The following is a 16,330-nucleotide window of genomic DNA, read 5'->3' as shown; positions in this document are numbered from 1 at the left end:
AGATAAAATACACTATATCTATTTTTCTGCAAAGCTAGTTTCTAAAAGTAGCTAGTTTCTGAAAGCCACTTTACTTTGTTGTTGATGTTGTTATAATAAAATGTAAGAATATTGCAAGTTAGTTAATTAAGGTGAAGTATAGATGCAAAGCCACCCATGAGGGCCAGGCGATGGCCTCATGGTATTATCACCATTAATTTACAGACCCAGGTCATGTTCTGTGGAGCTGGGTTTGAATCCTGCCATGTCAAATTATGGAACTTGAGTTCAATTTTTTAAAAATCTGCAAGTAAAAGTCTATGGAGACCATGAAATTGTAGTCAATTTTTGGAGAAACCCATCAGGTTTTTGAATCTCCTTTAGGGAAGGAAACTGCTGTCCTTACCTGGCCTCGCCTACATGTGACTCCAGACCCACAGCAATGTGATCGACTCTGAACTACCCTCTGGACAATTAAGGGTGGGCAATAAATGTTGGCCTAGCCTGCAACAATCTGGAAATTAATAAGAAACAAAATTCTTCATCAAGGCCATGGTGGAGCAGGCAACAGATCTCCTGAAGTTGAGTCTAGATTAGAGTGGTGCTGGAAAAGCACAGCAGATCAGGCAGCATCCGAGGAGCAAGCACCCTGCCTCTATTCCTGATGAAGGGCTTTTGCCCGAAACATCGATTTTCCTGCTCCTCGGATGCTGCCTGACCTGCTGTGCTTTTCCAGCACCACTCTAATCTAGACTCTGGTTTTCAGCATCTGCAGTCATTGTTTCTACCTCCTGAAGTTGAGGTTTAACGCTTGGACTGACCTGGTGGGTGGTGGTTGTTGCAAGAGGCAAATGCAGCTTCTGTTTGATTTCTGTTTGTTTTGGAATATTTGAAGAAAAGTGAATGTTTTGAGGGCATTTGGAGGTTTTCTTGTTTATGATGGTCTTACAATAAACAACAGTAAGATGCCAGATGGATGTTGAGATATGAGTAGCAGTGACTTAGAGAGGGTTGGAGAATCCATTCTGAAGACACAAAACATTAATTCTGCTTTCTCTCCACAGATGCTGCCAGACCTGCTGAGTTTCTCTAGAATTTCAGTTTTTGTAAGATGGTTTAAAGATAAGTGAGCTGTGTGGCCTGCAGTTTAAATCGTGATAGCAATATGCAGCTGCACACACAAGGAAGTTCAGTGGTGCCACTTATGCCTTGTGAGAAGTGTTGGTTTGTGGCAGCTATGCCACTACATTGATAGTGAAGGGTAATTTCAGACTACAACATTTGACCTGGTGCAGAGTTGGAGTTCCAAGATGGCGCAGATGTCAGGGATGCTGGTATATCTCAGAGAAAATCTCTAGCTACAGCCTGTGGGAAAATTAGGCTTGCATCAAATGAAAGAGGTGCTAGAGGGCTGAGGTTAGTACTTAATGAGGCAGAGTTGAAAAATGTGGTGCTGGAAAAACACAGCAGGCCAGGCAGCATCCGAGGAGCAGGAGAATCGATGTTTTGGGCATAAGCCCTTCTTCAGGATTGAGGCTGTTGTGCCAAGCGGCTGAGATAAAAGGTGGGGGGAGGGAATTTGGGGGAGGGGTGCTGGGAATATGATAGGTGGAATGAAGTGAGGGTGAGAGTGATAGGCCGGAGAGGGGGTGGGGCGGAGGGGTCGGGAAGAAGATTGCAGGTCAAGAGGGCGGTGCTGAATCCAAGGGTTGGGACTAAGATAAGGTGGGGGGAGGGGAAATGAGGAAGCTGGAGAAATCTACATTCATCCCATGTGGTTGGAGGGTTCCTAGGCGGAAGATGAGGCACTCTTCCTCCAGGCGTCGTGTGGCCAGGGTCTGGTGATGGAGGAGGCCAAGGACCTGCATGTCATTGGCGGAGTGGGAGGGGAGCTAAAGTGTTCATCCACGGGGCTGTTGGGTTGGTTGGTGCGGGTGTCCCAGAGGCCTTCCCTGAAACGTTCCGCAAGTAGGCGGCCTGTCTCCCCAATGTAGAGGAGACCACATCGGGTGCCGCGGATGCAGTAAATGCTGTGTGTGGAGGTGCAGGTGAATTTGGAACGGATATAGAAGGATCCATTGGGGCCTTGGAGGGAGGTGAGGGGGGAGGTGTGGGTGCAAGTTTTGCACTTCTTGCAGTTGCAGGGGAAGGTGCCGGGAGTGGAGGTTGGGTTGTTGGGGGGTGTGGACCTGACGAGGGAGTCGCGGAGGGAGTCATCTCTCCTGAATGCTGATAGGAGTGGAGAGGGAAATATATGCCTGGTGGTGGGGTCTGTCTGGAGGTGGCGTAAATGACGGAGGATGATAAGTCGTATCTGGAGGTTGGTGGGGTGGTAGGTGAGGACCAGTGGGGTTCTGTCCTGGTGGCAATTGGAGGGGCGGGGTTCAAGAGCGGAGGAGCAGGAAGTGGAGGAGAAACGGTGAAGAACGTCGTCGACCATGTTGGAGGGGAAATTGCGTTCTTTGAAGAAGGAGGCCATTTGAGTTGTTCGGTAGTGGAATTGGAATTAATGAGGCAGGTTTGGGACAAGCACTCGGCACTCGGCATACACAAAGAGAAACCCTCCATGAAATGCAATGAAAAGGACACAGCCAAAATATTAGGAGATTCAGCACGTAAACAAAGTGCGAGAGAAAATCAGCAGGTCTGAGAGACAGAATGATCATTTTGAATTCAATTGGACTTCAGAACAGTGATGGGTTTTGTAGTACAGAAAAAGGTGGGGAGGAACAGTGGAGCAGCGGCACACTCAGGGCAAGGGTAGAGGGTGAGGGTGATTAGAGATTAAACAAGTAACAAAACAAAGTGCAAAGAGAACGGTGATGGATCTGAAGAAATGGGAAGGATCCAGAGTTGGTCTTAATATGGGTCAACTCTGATAAAGCAAAACTATTTTAAAAAGATAGAAACAAAGTGGGAGCTCAGACATTATGCTCTGAAGTTGTTAAACTCAATGTTGAGTTCAGAAGGCTGTTAAATGCTGAAATGGAAAATGAAGTGCTGTTCCTTGAAATCTGCACTGGACTGTGGTCAGAAATGTGAGCATGAGAACTTTCTGTTAACACTTCTTTCTACATCTGATCTGATCTCTCTCTCTCACACACAAATTGCTGGAAAAGCTTAGTAGGTCTGGCAGCATCTGTGGAGAGAAATCAGAGTTAATATTTTAGATCCAGTGACCATTCCTCAGAGCTGACATCAATTTCTGTTTTTCTGATTTCCAGAATCCACAGTTTTTTCAGTTTTTATTGAAAATGTTCACGTTGTATTTGAATCCTCCTTCTCAAATCCATGGCCTGATTATTTCTTAATCCTTCAATTTCATTTGTTCAGGATATATATACTTGGTTGCTCTGTTTGCTCAGGTCTCATATTCCATCATTTTCTCACTCTGCGTTTTTCTTTTAGGTTTGTGGTCTAAATAACATAATGGACCACAGTGTTTTGGGCCGATGGTATAAGTTCAAGTCATACTAACAACAAAATCTGACACATTATGTTTCTCACAAACTGTGACAGCTTTATGTACCAACAGGCAGGATATCATTATATTATATCATTATATCATAGTGATCTTTACAAGATTCAGTAGCTAGATCAGAATGTTGTTTGCTAAATAAGAACCACAAGATTTAACATAGATGTTATCTAACTACATCTAATGCAAGTATTTCTCCCTTTTACCCAACTTCCTCTTTCAATCCTCGATTATTTTTAATTTCTATTTTCATTATACTGAACATGTTTATGTGAATGTCTTAGTTCCAGAAATTGTATATTCAGAACTTGGAGCATATGGTACATTTTGTTCTAGATAGACCCAAAAGCAAATAATGGTATCATAATGGTGAGTGTTTCCATGTCAAATTCCAGTCCAAAGTGACAAACCCAGTTGAAGTGCAAAGAAACAGCTATCAGTCATGATGATCTGAATGTTCGGCAGAACAACAGCTACAATGGCAACCTTTAAGAAGGAATTGGATATTTCCATGGAAGCAAAAATTTGAAGGGCTGTGAAAAAGAAATGAGAATTTGACATTAACTGGATAGTGGTTTTGAAGATTTGTGCAGACATTGGGATGTCTGCTTATTACGCCATAAGATTCTTTGGGTTCAATTTTTCAGCCCAGCTGAGACAGAAACAGAGGCAGACAGGGTACAAAAAATTCTGATGCTTACCAAAGGTTGGCTTGGGGCTGGCAGGACCACACACCTCTATATGCCAGATGGTTGAAATGAAAGAACGATTTGTACTAATAAAGCATGTTTCACAACTGCTAAAAATCTCAAAGCATTTTACAACTCTCACAAAAAGCAAAGTGGTGATGTGTTGTTATTGCCATGTTGATTTAAGGGTAAACTCCCTTGTTATTCTTTGGAATAATGTCATGAATTTTTAAAGCCCACACAACTAAGCAGACAAGCATTCTGGTAATGCCTCAATTAATAGCTGGCACCTCTGACAGTGTAGTCCTCCCTCAGTACTGTACTTGAGTGTCATCCTTGATTATTGTGGTCACACTCTGGAATAGAACTTGAACCCAGAACCTTAAAATCATGTGCAAAAGTTCAACAAACTGAATCACAGCTATTTAGCCTTAATCAGGCCACGTCAAGTCTAAAGTAGGTTAATTTAGGGTTTTCTAGTTTCTCACAGCTTCAGAAGACAGTACAGGTACTGAGAGGCAGATATCTGGCTGCATGCTGGGGACCAGTGCTCTGCAGAGACTTGCAGGCTCTTTCTGCTAGTTCAATTGCAACAGCAAATACAGGCAGCCCCTGGAAGGATCTCCCCATCGATCCCTTTATAGTGGTGACCAGGCTACTGTATCTATATTTCAATTAAAAATATGGAAAAGTTAGCGAAAGGGTGTCTCCATGTTGTAACATGACCTCTGTTACTCATCATTCTTTCCAGACAATAGAGTCATAGAGTCATAGAGATGTACAGCATGGAAACAGACCCTTCAGTCCAACTCTTCCATGCCAACCAGATATCCTAACCCAAACTAATCCCACCTGCCAGCACCCAGCCCATATCTCTCCAAACCGTTCCCATTCGTTAACCCATCCAAATGCCTTTTAAATGTTGCAATTGTACCAGCCTCCCCACTTCCTCCGGCAGCTCATTCCATACACGTACCACCCTCTGAGTGAAAACGTTGCCCCTTAGATCTCTTTAATATCTTTCCCCTCTCACCATAAACCTATGCCCTCTAGTTCTGGACTCCACGATCCCAGGAAAAAGACTTTGCCTATTTATCCTATCCATGCCCCTCATAATTTTATAAACCTTAGAAGGGGTGTAGGTTTGATCGCTGAGCTTTAGGTTTGATATCCAGACGTTTCATTACCTGGCTAGGTAACACCATCAGTGGCGACCTCCAAATGAAGCTTTCCCATTTTCGGGCAAGTTGTAGCGTGTTGCGCCCATAGGTTTTTGCAAGGTTTGTGAAGGTTTGTAGCTCAGGTTGAGGTTGCTTGGAGGTCGCCACTGATGATGTTACCTAGCCAGGTAATGAAACATCTGGATATCAAACCTACAGCTCAGCGAGCAAACCTACACCCTAAACCTCAACCTGAGCTACAAACCTGCACAAACCTTGCAAAAACCTTATAAGATCACCCGTCAACCTCCGACGCTCCAGGGAAAACAGCCCCAGCCGATTCAACCTCTCCTGATAGCTCAAATCCTCCAACACTGGCAACATCCTCGTAAATCTTTTCTGAACCCTTTCAAGTTTCACAACACCTTTCTGATAGGAAGGAGACCAGAATTGTATGCAATATTCCAACGGTGGCCTAACCAATGACCTGTACAGCTGCAACATGACCTCCCAACTTCTGTACTCAATACTCTGACCAATAAAGGAAAGCATACCAAATGCCTTCTTCACTATCCTATCTACCTGTGACTCCACTTTCAAGGAGCTATGAACCTGCAGTCCAAGGTATATTTGTTCAGCAACATTCCCTAGGACCTTACCATTAAGTGTATAAGTCCTGCTAAGATTTGCTTTCCCAAAATGCAGCAACTCACATTTATCTGAATTAAACTCCATATCTGCCACTTCTCAGCCCAACTTGCCATGATCTCTCAAACTGGAATGCTTTTGGTTGGTTGGCTATTTTGAGAGCCCGTGCATCATCCTTCAATGTCAATTGAGTAGCCAACCCCAGGAAAATCGCAATGAGTGACAACTTCTCCTGGGGAGAATGGAACTGAGGTCCACAAACAGCCTTTGGCCTTTGGTAAATAAATTGCCTACAAAGTACTTATAGTTTCACTGGTGTGGGTGCAAATTTGGAACAATAATTGTTTTGTGCCACAAATACACAGACTTTTGGGGTGGTGCTTGTGAAATTCTATTTCTGGTGAGGATATTAAGAGCATGAGCAGGGAATATGCATTATTGCAGATGATAAAATCACTGTGTAACAGTAATTCTGCCATTTTAAATCTTGTCACTTTTGATTACACCCTCTTTTAACGATGTACAGCTGAAGATTCAATTGACAACAGGAGAGAGCTCCCGAGCAGAGGTTAGCTACAGCAGGCCTGAAAGGGCTTTCTCAGAAGCTTTAGAACAATTCTGCTACTAATATATAATTGGATGTCTTGGGAGGTGATGTGAGTTTGACTCCAATATGCTGTTTTACCTTATTGACATGGCAATTATCTCACATAATATTGTGAACTGAACATGGAGAGCAAGATACGGAAGACCCAGTGATACTTACTACAACTATTATGTTTAAACATTACATTCCTCAGGTATACAAGCTAGCATTAAGCTATTAAGTTGCAACAGAGCAGCATTTTTCCAGTAGACTGTCATGCTTCAAGTGATCTGAGATAGGATGGAGTATGAAACAGTTATAACCTTGGATTACATACCATGATAAAATGATATCATGGCCATATCTCTTAAAGGTATAACGTCATACTAACTTTGGCATACACAAAAGGAGGAGCTGGTTAGTTTGTTTGTTGTTAATCAATTCTACAGTCTACAGTCATGTACTATTGACCTGTTTACTATTTCTTAGGTGATAACAAGGTCTCTTATCTAGTGCTAATGTAGTTAACCAGTCATAAGCTAAGGTAATCCTTTGGCATGAAACATGCTACTCTTGCTTCTCAAATACATGCCTCCTCTGTCAAAGACTTACTGGTGATTAATAAATCACACTTAACCCTGGTAAGTGTACCACATGAAGAGTTGGCGGCAGTAGATCTGTCCAAAGATGATCCCAGGAGCAACAGGTACAAATAGCAGTCATCTCCTATAACAGAAATGATTTTTAACTTTGAATTGCTGATTAATCTCTATGGGCTCTGTTTGAATGTCTGTAAGTGTCTGATGGTTTGATGCATTGATTGAAGTTAGTGAAGTCAGCAAGTTGCGCTGCATGTGGATAAGGCCTTCACTGTGAATGTAAGCGCTCTGGCCAGACTACTTTTCCCCAGTCATGGATACTATAGTTGCATTTCCCATGGGCATCAACACAAGAGGGAGATAAAGCAGAAAAAAAAGCAAGCTATTTACAAAGAGAAGGTGAGGAATGAAAGAAGGTCTCTCAGGCAAGTCTCAAACATCTATGGCCTCTGTCAGCACCTAGGTTCACATAAGCTAGAACGAGCGCATGGTCTGTGCTTCACAAAGCAGATGCTCACAGAATTCTGCCACTATTTGCATCTTCAGAGTAGGGTGAGGACAGAGCTGCCAGTGGCTGTGAAACTGAATTTTGTGGAGCTGGGTTGATTTCAGACTGATGTAGGTGGTGTATGGACATTCCAGGTCACTGTTTAGTTTTGCTATATCAGATAGATGACAGATATTCTTTATACCAAGAGAGCAGTTTATTGTGTCCTTTCTGAATAGCAGCAGGTAGGATGTGCATGTGGTTTTGCTGGGATTGTAGGATTTCCTATGGTGTAGGTTCCCGTCAATTCACACACGGGTCTTTGCAAGCACAGTATCTAAGTACTGAGATGAACCAACCACAAAACGTTAACACTCACTGTACAACTGTGAACAACCACACTGACAATGTGATCATGACAATATGATGCCCTGTCAATCCACTTTTAACTCAATCTTGCAGCCACCACACCAAACAGAAAGTGACTGTCCAAAACGTCAATTCTCCTACTCCTCGGATGCTGCCTGACCTGTTGTGCTTTTCCAGCGTTACACTCTTGATGACGAAACCAGGAAACCAGGACTATCTACTGTGAAAGTGGCTGATAACTCCAGTTTGCATCCCAATACATGTGACCAGCATACATGTAATACATGGTAGCCATGCTACCATGAGGAACATTGTAGCACAGACTATTGAGGTGTGGAAACCAAGGGTTTCAAGGCCACTTTAGCTCAAGCAAGAACTGCAGGGATCCTCTTATGCTCCAGTTCTTAGTACAAATAGGCAATCCTTTATCCAAAATCCTGCAATCCGAAAATCTCCAAAGTCTGAAGGTTTTTTTGTTACGTTTTTTTCTCATTAACAAGGTTGTTTGGCGTGCAAACAGTTAACCCAACTCTTCACCCATTTGATGTGTGTCACTCAGATGCAATGTGGGGGGGGGCATGACCAGTTCTTGATTTTGTTTCAAGGCCCCAAGTGTGGAAACAGGCCCTTTGGCCCAAAATTTCCACACCAACCCTCCAAAGAGCAACCCACCCAGACCCATTCCCCTACATTTACACTTGACTAATGTACCTAACACTACGGGCAATTTAGCATGGCCAATTCACTTGACCTGCACATCTTTGGACTGTGGGAGGAAACCGACGGAAACCCACGCAGACACGGGGAGAATGTGGTAGTGAATGTGCTCCTCTGGTAAGATTTTTAAAAATTTCACCATCAAAATTGCCCGTAGTGTTAGGTGAAGGGGTAAATGTAGGGGAATGGGTCTGGGTGGGTTGCGCTTCGGCAGATCAATGTGGACTTGTTGGGCCGAAGGGCCTGTTTCCACACTATAAGTAATCTAATCTAATCTAAAAAAAACTGCCACTTATTCTGAAATTCAAAATATTCTGAATTCCGAAAACCAGCTAGTCTGGAGCATTTTAGATAAAGGATTGTGCACCTATAGTCCACTATATCCTTCACGAGCTGGTCATTAGTGGGGTATGGTTCTTGTTGCCAGGGAAATCACGAGAAATTCAGGAGACAAAAGGGTGCAGGGAGCTAGCCCAACTTCACTTCAGCTAAGTTGTCTGAGATTGTATCATGTATGTATATTTCCATGAATATAATCTCAAATTCGTATCGTACAATGCAATATCTTTTAATCTATTAAGTACCATTACAGCACTCATTAATGACAATGCTGAAACAAAAAAAAAACAACCGTTTGAAATTAACAAACCATTGAATGTTTTCCACAAAACTCAAGTAATCACCATTTTGTATTCCTTTCCTGCCTGTATTGTAGGTGCATCTACTTGGCTTGGTGCTCCTATGCTACACTACCTCAGTACTGCAGTAAGACTGGTGGAAGATTATTGATTCTCTCTGGAGGACGTGCTGCAGATGGTCAAGCTGACTGCAGTTTCTGGCTCTAGAATGCTAGATGGCACGACCTCAATTTAGCTGACAAAAATCTGGGCTGGCTGCCAGACAAGCAACAGCTAGGCACTGTCAGTGTGGTAGCAGTGAGACTATAAATGCTGCTATCTTGTGACAGCGCATATCTGTTTGACCACTCCAGTGTCCTGCAAGTGGGCCAATTTGCAGCAGCACAGATAGCCAGACTGTGATGAGATCGTGGAGCACTGGTATCCACAGCCATGAGGCAGCGGTCTGATGTCCTCATTGTAACAAGCTGAGGTTTCATGACTTCAGGCTGAGCTACAACTGCAGCACTGAGATACTGGGCAGTGTCTGCTTATGCTGCAGTTGAAACTGAGATAGCAACCATTAGGCACTGCATCACAACTGGACTGCCAGTACTCTCATGGAGTTTGTCTTAACTTGCATGCAGGAGAAGATGGATTTAAAACAGCAAGCAAAGCCTCATGATGTTTGAGCTAGAATCTTCCATGCTCTACTTGACAGTGACAGCAGCCTCTCAAGCAGGCCTGTTAACTCACCAAATATTTCTGTGCATATGTCTATCGGTTCTGCATGCCTTGTGTGCAACTTCATTGAGTCACCTGAATTCTCTGCAGCAAAGCTCATTACGTGAACTTAGATCCAAAGCTGGAATCAGCTGGAATCCAAACTTCATTCCGACATCCATTCTGGTTGCAGCCCATTCATGATTGGTGACTCATCACATGCTGACCCTGCCTCGATGCTAACCTCTAAAGCTTGTGCACTGAAAGTATCTAAGCTGCTGGCTGCAAGTATGAGAGCATGTGGTGGTATCTCTTCTCCATCAATATCTTATACTCTTTGCACCTGAGGCTGTGCACTTGTTTATTCAGTGGTAGTTCTTTGGTATAAGAAAGGAAAAAGGCAGTAGGGTAGAATTGGGGTGAAGGAATTGGGAAAGCAAGAAGTATGTATTTACACCATTTTAAGGAATTAGTATATGAATGTGCATTCACTAAATCTGACCACTCATGTACTGCATCCGGATTCACAGGCCAGCCTCCTAGAATTGACCATGATTGCTACAAGCTTTCACAGTTTTTAGAAAGACCTCCTGGCCTTAAGAGTGAGGATCTCTCTCAGAACATATTTCATGGTCTTTCTCATTATTTTTATTCATCCCCTAGACCATAAACTCTTTCTTAATGACTTTCAACAACTACTACAGCGAGAATACAGTTTTTAAATAGTGCAGCTAGCTTTAAATTGAGGCAATCTCATGGGCTTATGCTCAAAACATTGGTTCTCTTGCTCCTCGGATGCTGCTGACCGGCTGTGCTTTTCCAGCACCTCACCTCTCGATGCAGTCTCATATGGCCTTTCTAAGATGTGTGACTGCTGAATAGCATATTTAGCTCTGGGCTGCATTCCTCTGTCATTAGAAGAGCAGAAACACAAAATACATGCTAGCTACATTATTTTGAACTAGGACTGGCTAATCACACATCTCAGTCCTTTGCACCCATTTCTCTAATATTAAATTAGTCCATTATGTTTGCAGTATTCGTTTGGAGTCTAAATGCACTTTCAGAGTTATAGGCTTGGCAATCAATGGTTATAGAACAGACATAGATCTTGTCATTCAGTTGGCTTCATACACTTCTATGATAAAGATGAAAATTCATACGTTACAAATTGTAATCTAATCATGGTTCCACGTTGTTTTGCAGACAGCACTGGATGCAGCAACCTGCAACTGGGGAATCAAGGTGGAACATGCTGAAATGTACGTTTATGGAAGGAAATTCATCGTGTAGTATAATCACATTAGTTATTATAGTGAATTGTCAGTGCTAGCCTTCACTCAATGATTGCTCTCTGAATCAAAGATGATCTTTCCAGTCCATTCCAGGATTTGAGCACATAACCTAAACCCCGTGATAATCAAGGAGTGCTGTATTGCCATGGTACCATTTTTAGAAGCCTTCACAAAACCCCATTTGCCTGTTCAGATGATGCAAGAGGTTACATGCCCCATTTACAGAGTAGAGGAGAGAGTCTTATGGTTAACATTGACAACCCAGATATTTATCTCACTGCTATTTGTCCAAATGCGTGTGCAGAAATTCATTGGTTTGGTTATGGCATAACTACACATTTAAAAAAATTCACTCACTGTTGAAGCATTTATGTCCTTTGAACTTGAAAGACTCTCAAGAAGTGAAACCCTGCTATGCTTCTTTTCACAATTTATTTTTTGCTTAAAGGCATAGCTTTCAATTTCTACTGATCTTTGTTTATAAAAGAATGTCCTGAGCAGATGTCCTGAAATATTTTAAATAATTATCCATAAGGTTAAATTTCTACATTTGCTTTAAATAACAGCATTAACTACCCCAGCAACAACATGACTGCAAATCTCTACAAGTCATGCTAAAGCCAACCACCAAGGCCTCCACAATGGCAATCTGAGCTGTGTCAGATATCTTACCTAATTTCATGCTTTGAACTCGTCATGAATTACTGGATTCTAAGGATTTCAAGTAATAAATCTGGTCCAATTCATTGTGAATTTGTTTAGGTTACCAAAGCAGAGGTCATTTTGAAGAATGAGCTCTTGACAAAAGTCGTGCTGCTAATCTGAGCATTTGTCCTTGCTTTCCTGAGAATCCCAGAGCGAGAACTTGTGATAAGCAAGTAGCTTATAATGGTACATAAAATTTGTCTCTGTTGCGAAAACTTCAATTTTATGACAAACCCAGAAAGGTGGCTTCTTTTTAAATATCCATTCACTGGATGTGAGTGTTGCTGGCCAGCCCAGCATTTATTGCTAGTTTCTAATTGCCCCTGAGAAGGTGGTGGTGGGCTCTGATATAGAACTGCTGCAGTTCTTGGGGTGTACATTCACAGTGCTGTTATGAAATGAGTTCCAGGATATTGACCCACCAATAGCAAAGGAGCAGCAATATTGTTCCAATCAGGATGGTGTGTTACTTGGACGGGAACCTTCTGGTCAATAGTAACCCCCAAAATATTGATAAAGGGAAAATTTAGCAACAGTAATTGAATGCCATTAAATAGCAAGAGGAGATAGTTACATTCGCCCTTGTTGGACATGTCAGTAGCTGACACTTGTGCTGCACACAGGTTACTTGCCAATGATCAGCTCAAACCTGATCAAAAGAACATCAATGATTTCAGTAACTGAGGAGTCACAAATGTTCCTGAAGACTGCGCAATCATTAAACATTTCCACTTCTGACTTTATGACGAAAGAAGGGTCACTGGTGAATCAGCTGAAGATCACTGGGCTGAGAGCATTATCACAAGGAACTTCTGCACAGATGTCCAACAACTAAAGATATTTATTTAGTGTTAGGTTTGCCCCCAACAAGTGGAGAGATTTCCCCAATTCCCTGTGACTCATGTTTTGCTAGGGCTCCTTGACACCAAGCTTACTCAAATGTAGCTTTAATGTCAAGAGCAGTCAATGTCAATGCACCTCTGACAAGGAGTTCTTTTTATCCATATTTGGACCAAGGCTGTAATGTATCCTAGAGCTGAGCAGTACTGGTGGACCCCAAACTGGAATATCAGTGATCAGATTATTGCTGAGCAAATGCTTCTTGCTAACACTGTTGGCAAGCCATCCACCTCTTTGCTGACAATTGAGTAGACTAATGGGATGATGACTGACCAGACTGGGTTTACCGTGCTTTTTTTGGATTTGAACTCACTAAATTGAGTCAAGTAACAATTTTCAGGCAAATGGCCAGGTGACACAATGTGAAAGATATTAAATTTTTGCAGGGTGAGGGGCAAGATAAAATGGTCTCAGTTGAACACTCAAACTTTAGTGGCATTGCTTCTCATGGTTGGACAAATTTAGTACCAAATGAACAATTATTAAATCTTTCTTTAACACTGTGACAAGTTTTGTAATTAAGGTTGGTAGTAGAGTGAAACTGTAGACCTGGATGTAGTGAAGATAAAATTCCATTAATGGTTATCTAACTATGCTCACAGAAAAGACATCCGCCTGCCAATAGAGCTTCAATATTCACTAGCAGTGGAAGCGGAAGCACATAGACAAGCCAAAGCTAAGGTAAGGAAATGCTGGACTATCTACTGGACATCATAAACTACCAAAGTCAATTTATCAATAGTTTCTAGTGCATAAATGGAGAAAAAGGAACATTGCAAAACTAGGAGTCTGAAGTTCCTAAGAAGGACCAGTCGACTTGAAACATTAACTCTACTTTTGTTCACATAGCTATCACCCGATTGTAGAGCTGAGTGCATAGTTCCAAGCCTCATCCCCCGCCTCAACCCCATAACCTGCCACCATTAATATCTTTCCCAAACTCACTCAACCACTCACTTCTTTCTCCCTAATGTACTTATCCAGCACTCCTTTAAATATATCTATTCACTTAACCACTCCTGTAGTAGAAAAATCCACATCCTTATCATAGCAAATTTCCTATTGTTTGCCTAATCTCTGACCTAAGCGAACAATATGATTGTGATGGGAAAAGGTAATATTACAGAGCTATAATGGATTCAAATAGGAACACTTCAAACCATTTATTATTGATGGAAGAGAAAGAAGTTGGGTAGTCACTGTGGACAATTATAACTGCTTAAAGGATTTCACCCTTTGTTACCCTTCTTTCTGCTTTGAAACTTTGTAGTAAGATACAGTTGCTATTTCTACATCAGAACCTTTCTTCATTTTGTAGATCCTACTATGGTCTCTACTCCTCGGAAGTTCCTGTTTTGGTCCTTTCAAGATGAAAGTAGCTAATCTAATGTGTTTTTCCTCCTGATTCTGTTAAACCTAGAACCAACTGCACATCATCTACTCTCTTCCTGGTCTGAACCACAAAACTAAAGTTTGTGGAGGTTATTTTCTCTTCTCATTAGTCCCTGTCTTCTACTGTCTACAGATTTATGGTTGAAGAAAATCTCTTGAGGCAGACCTTGAGCATTAACCAGTTTATTACACGATGCGTCATGGGGAGACTGCTGTCCTAAGTATGGCTGAGCAGAACTCCAAAGTACAGCAGAAGGTTACAAGATTATATAGAAAACAAGACGGCTGAAACACAGGCTGACCATTAATTACAAAGTGTCAGAATGGTCCAAGGAAGTTCCGAATCAGGGGTCAGCCCTAAAAGATGCTACACATTCTACAAGTAAACAGGACTGAAAGTTATCACCTCACATGCTGTTTACAGAGATCCGTGACAAATGCAGGACAGATGTCCTTAGTTAGAGGAACAGCACATATTGGCAATATATCATAGAGACAGAGAAGCTAATTAACAAAAGGAGATACCATTGAGCAATTAAGCTACACATACTAGCAATACATCACAGTGAGAGAGGAACTAAGCTATGTGTGAGACAGCCTCCCCACAGCTACATGCCAAATACTATTGATCTGCTGGGTGAGGGGCACTTCCACAAAATGGTTCCTTAATCAGGAGGGAAGCCATAGTCCAGAAAATGGCTTCCACACTTGTAAATTGCAAACTTGTCATCACGTAATCACTGTGGTGAAAACAGTCCACCTCATGAGACTTGGTCTCTGTGCCATGGTGGTAAAATGTTTCAGCACCATCTAATGTGATAGGGGAGCCCCACTCTGGCATGACAGTCTGTGCTAGAGAGGAAGACTGAACTAAGTAGGTTCCTATGCCAGAAGCTAAGAGGGTGCACAATTCTCTGTTGTCTGCTTTCTTTGGTTCATTTTCTTGGCCAGCTGAGCTTTCTTTTTCTGCTAGTTTCTTGCAATGCCCTTTTAAACAGACAGCCTCCATAGATCATTGTTGTCAGCAATGGTTTCCTGGTTGTCATTGTCAGCCAATCTCACACCTTGGTTGCAGGTGTCCATGTGATAGAGGCATGTCATGACCCTGTAGCTACTTCACTGTAGAGAACTTCTTTGAGTGTACAGTTCTTATCCATCTGATGAATGTGGCCAAGCTGTATACACATCATTAAGTATATATTGATGGAATTAGTATGTTCCAGGACTTCTGAGCTGGTGAATTTTTCCTTCTAAGAGATGTCAAGTATAAATCGGAGATGGCGCAAGTGGAGATTGCTTAACCTTGTCCTTTGTCGAGCATATATTGTTCAGGTCTCACCACAGGGGAGAAGCATGCTGCAGATCAGGCTTAGTAGACTTGCACTTGTATTCTGAGTCGGGTTGCTATTGTCCACATTCTCTTACTCAGCTTGAATGTAACAACTGCAGCCTTTGTTTTGTGTGTGTTGACTTCATCAGCAAGGTACCAATCGCTGGGGCTTGCTGAGTTTAGATATGTGAAGCTATCAACACCTCCAATTTTAACATTTCATTGCTAATAGATGGTAGTATGGGAATATCATGGACCATGACTTAATTGTTCCTCGTCCTCATAGTCAGGCGTGAGGGAGGTTATCTATTTGTCATTGAAGGTGTTCCTGAAATGGAATGCTACTAACACAGGATTGGCATTTGGGAATTCTCTCATAAGGACTTGGCACATCTTTATATGAGATTTCAGGTGAAAAAGACTGAATAGCTTCTGGTACAGAAGTAGATATGTGAAATAGCTACAAAGATTAGAGTATGATAGAGCGTTGGTGCCTTTTTTTGGGATATACTCATTCATGAGATGTGGACATCACTGGCAAAGCCAATATTTATAATCCATCATGAATTGTGATATAGGTACACCCACAGTGCTATTAGAAAGATAATTCCATATTGTGTCCTGTGACAGTGAAGGCACAACAATATAATGCCAAG

General features: G+C 42.1%; 1 protein-coding gene across 2 annotated transcripts in view; it reads left to right on the top strand.

The window, feature by feature from the left end:
- Positions 1 to 16,330, top strand: part of LOC122554482 (podocin-like) — a 55,297-nt gene that overhangs the window by 32,431 nt on the left and 6,536 nt on the right. For both annotated transcript variants that reach the window (XM_043699582.2, XM_087990762.1), the window contains exons 6-7: positions 11,259 to 11,314; positions 13,555 to 13,633. In XM_043699582.2, the coding sequence (XP_043555517.2) occupies positions 11,259 to 11,314; positions 13,555 to 13,633 (135 nt within the window). The remainder of the gene's footprint in view (positions 1 to 11,258; positions 11,315 to 13,554; positions 13,634 to 16,330) is intronic.

The sequence above is a fragment of the Chiloscyllium plagiosum genome, unplaced genomic scaffold, assembly GCF_037043375.1.
Source record: "Chiloscyllium plagiosum isolate Xiang-an unplaced genomic scaffold, Cpla_swu_hap1 HiC_scaffold_9, whole genome shotgun sequence".
Lineage (NCBI taxonomy): Eukaryota > Metazoa > Chordata > Chondrichthyes > Orectolobiformes > Hemiscylliidae > Chiloscyllium > Chiloscyllium plagiosum.
This window is presented reverse-complemented; position numbering and strand designations above follow the sequence as displayed.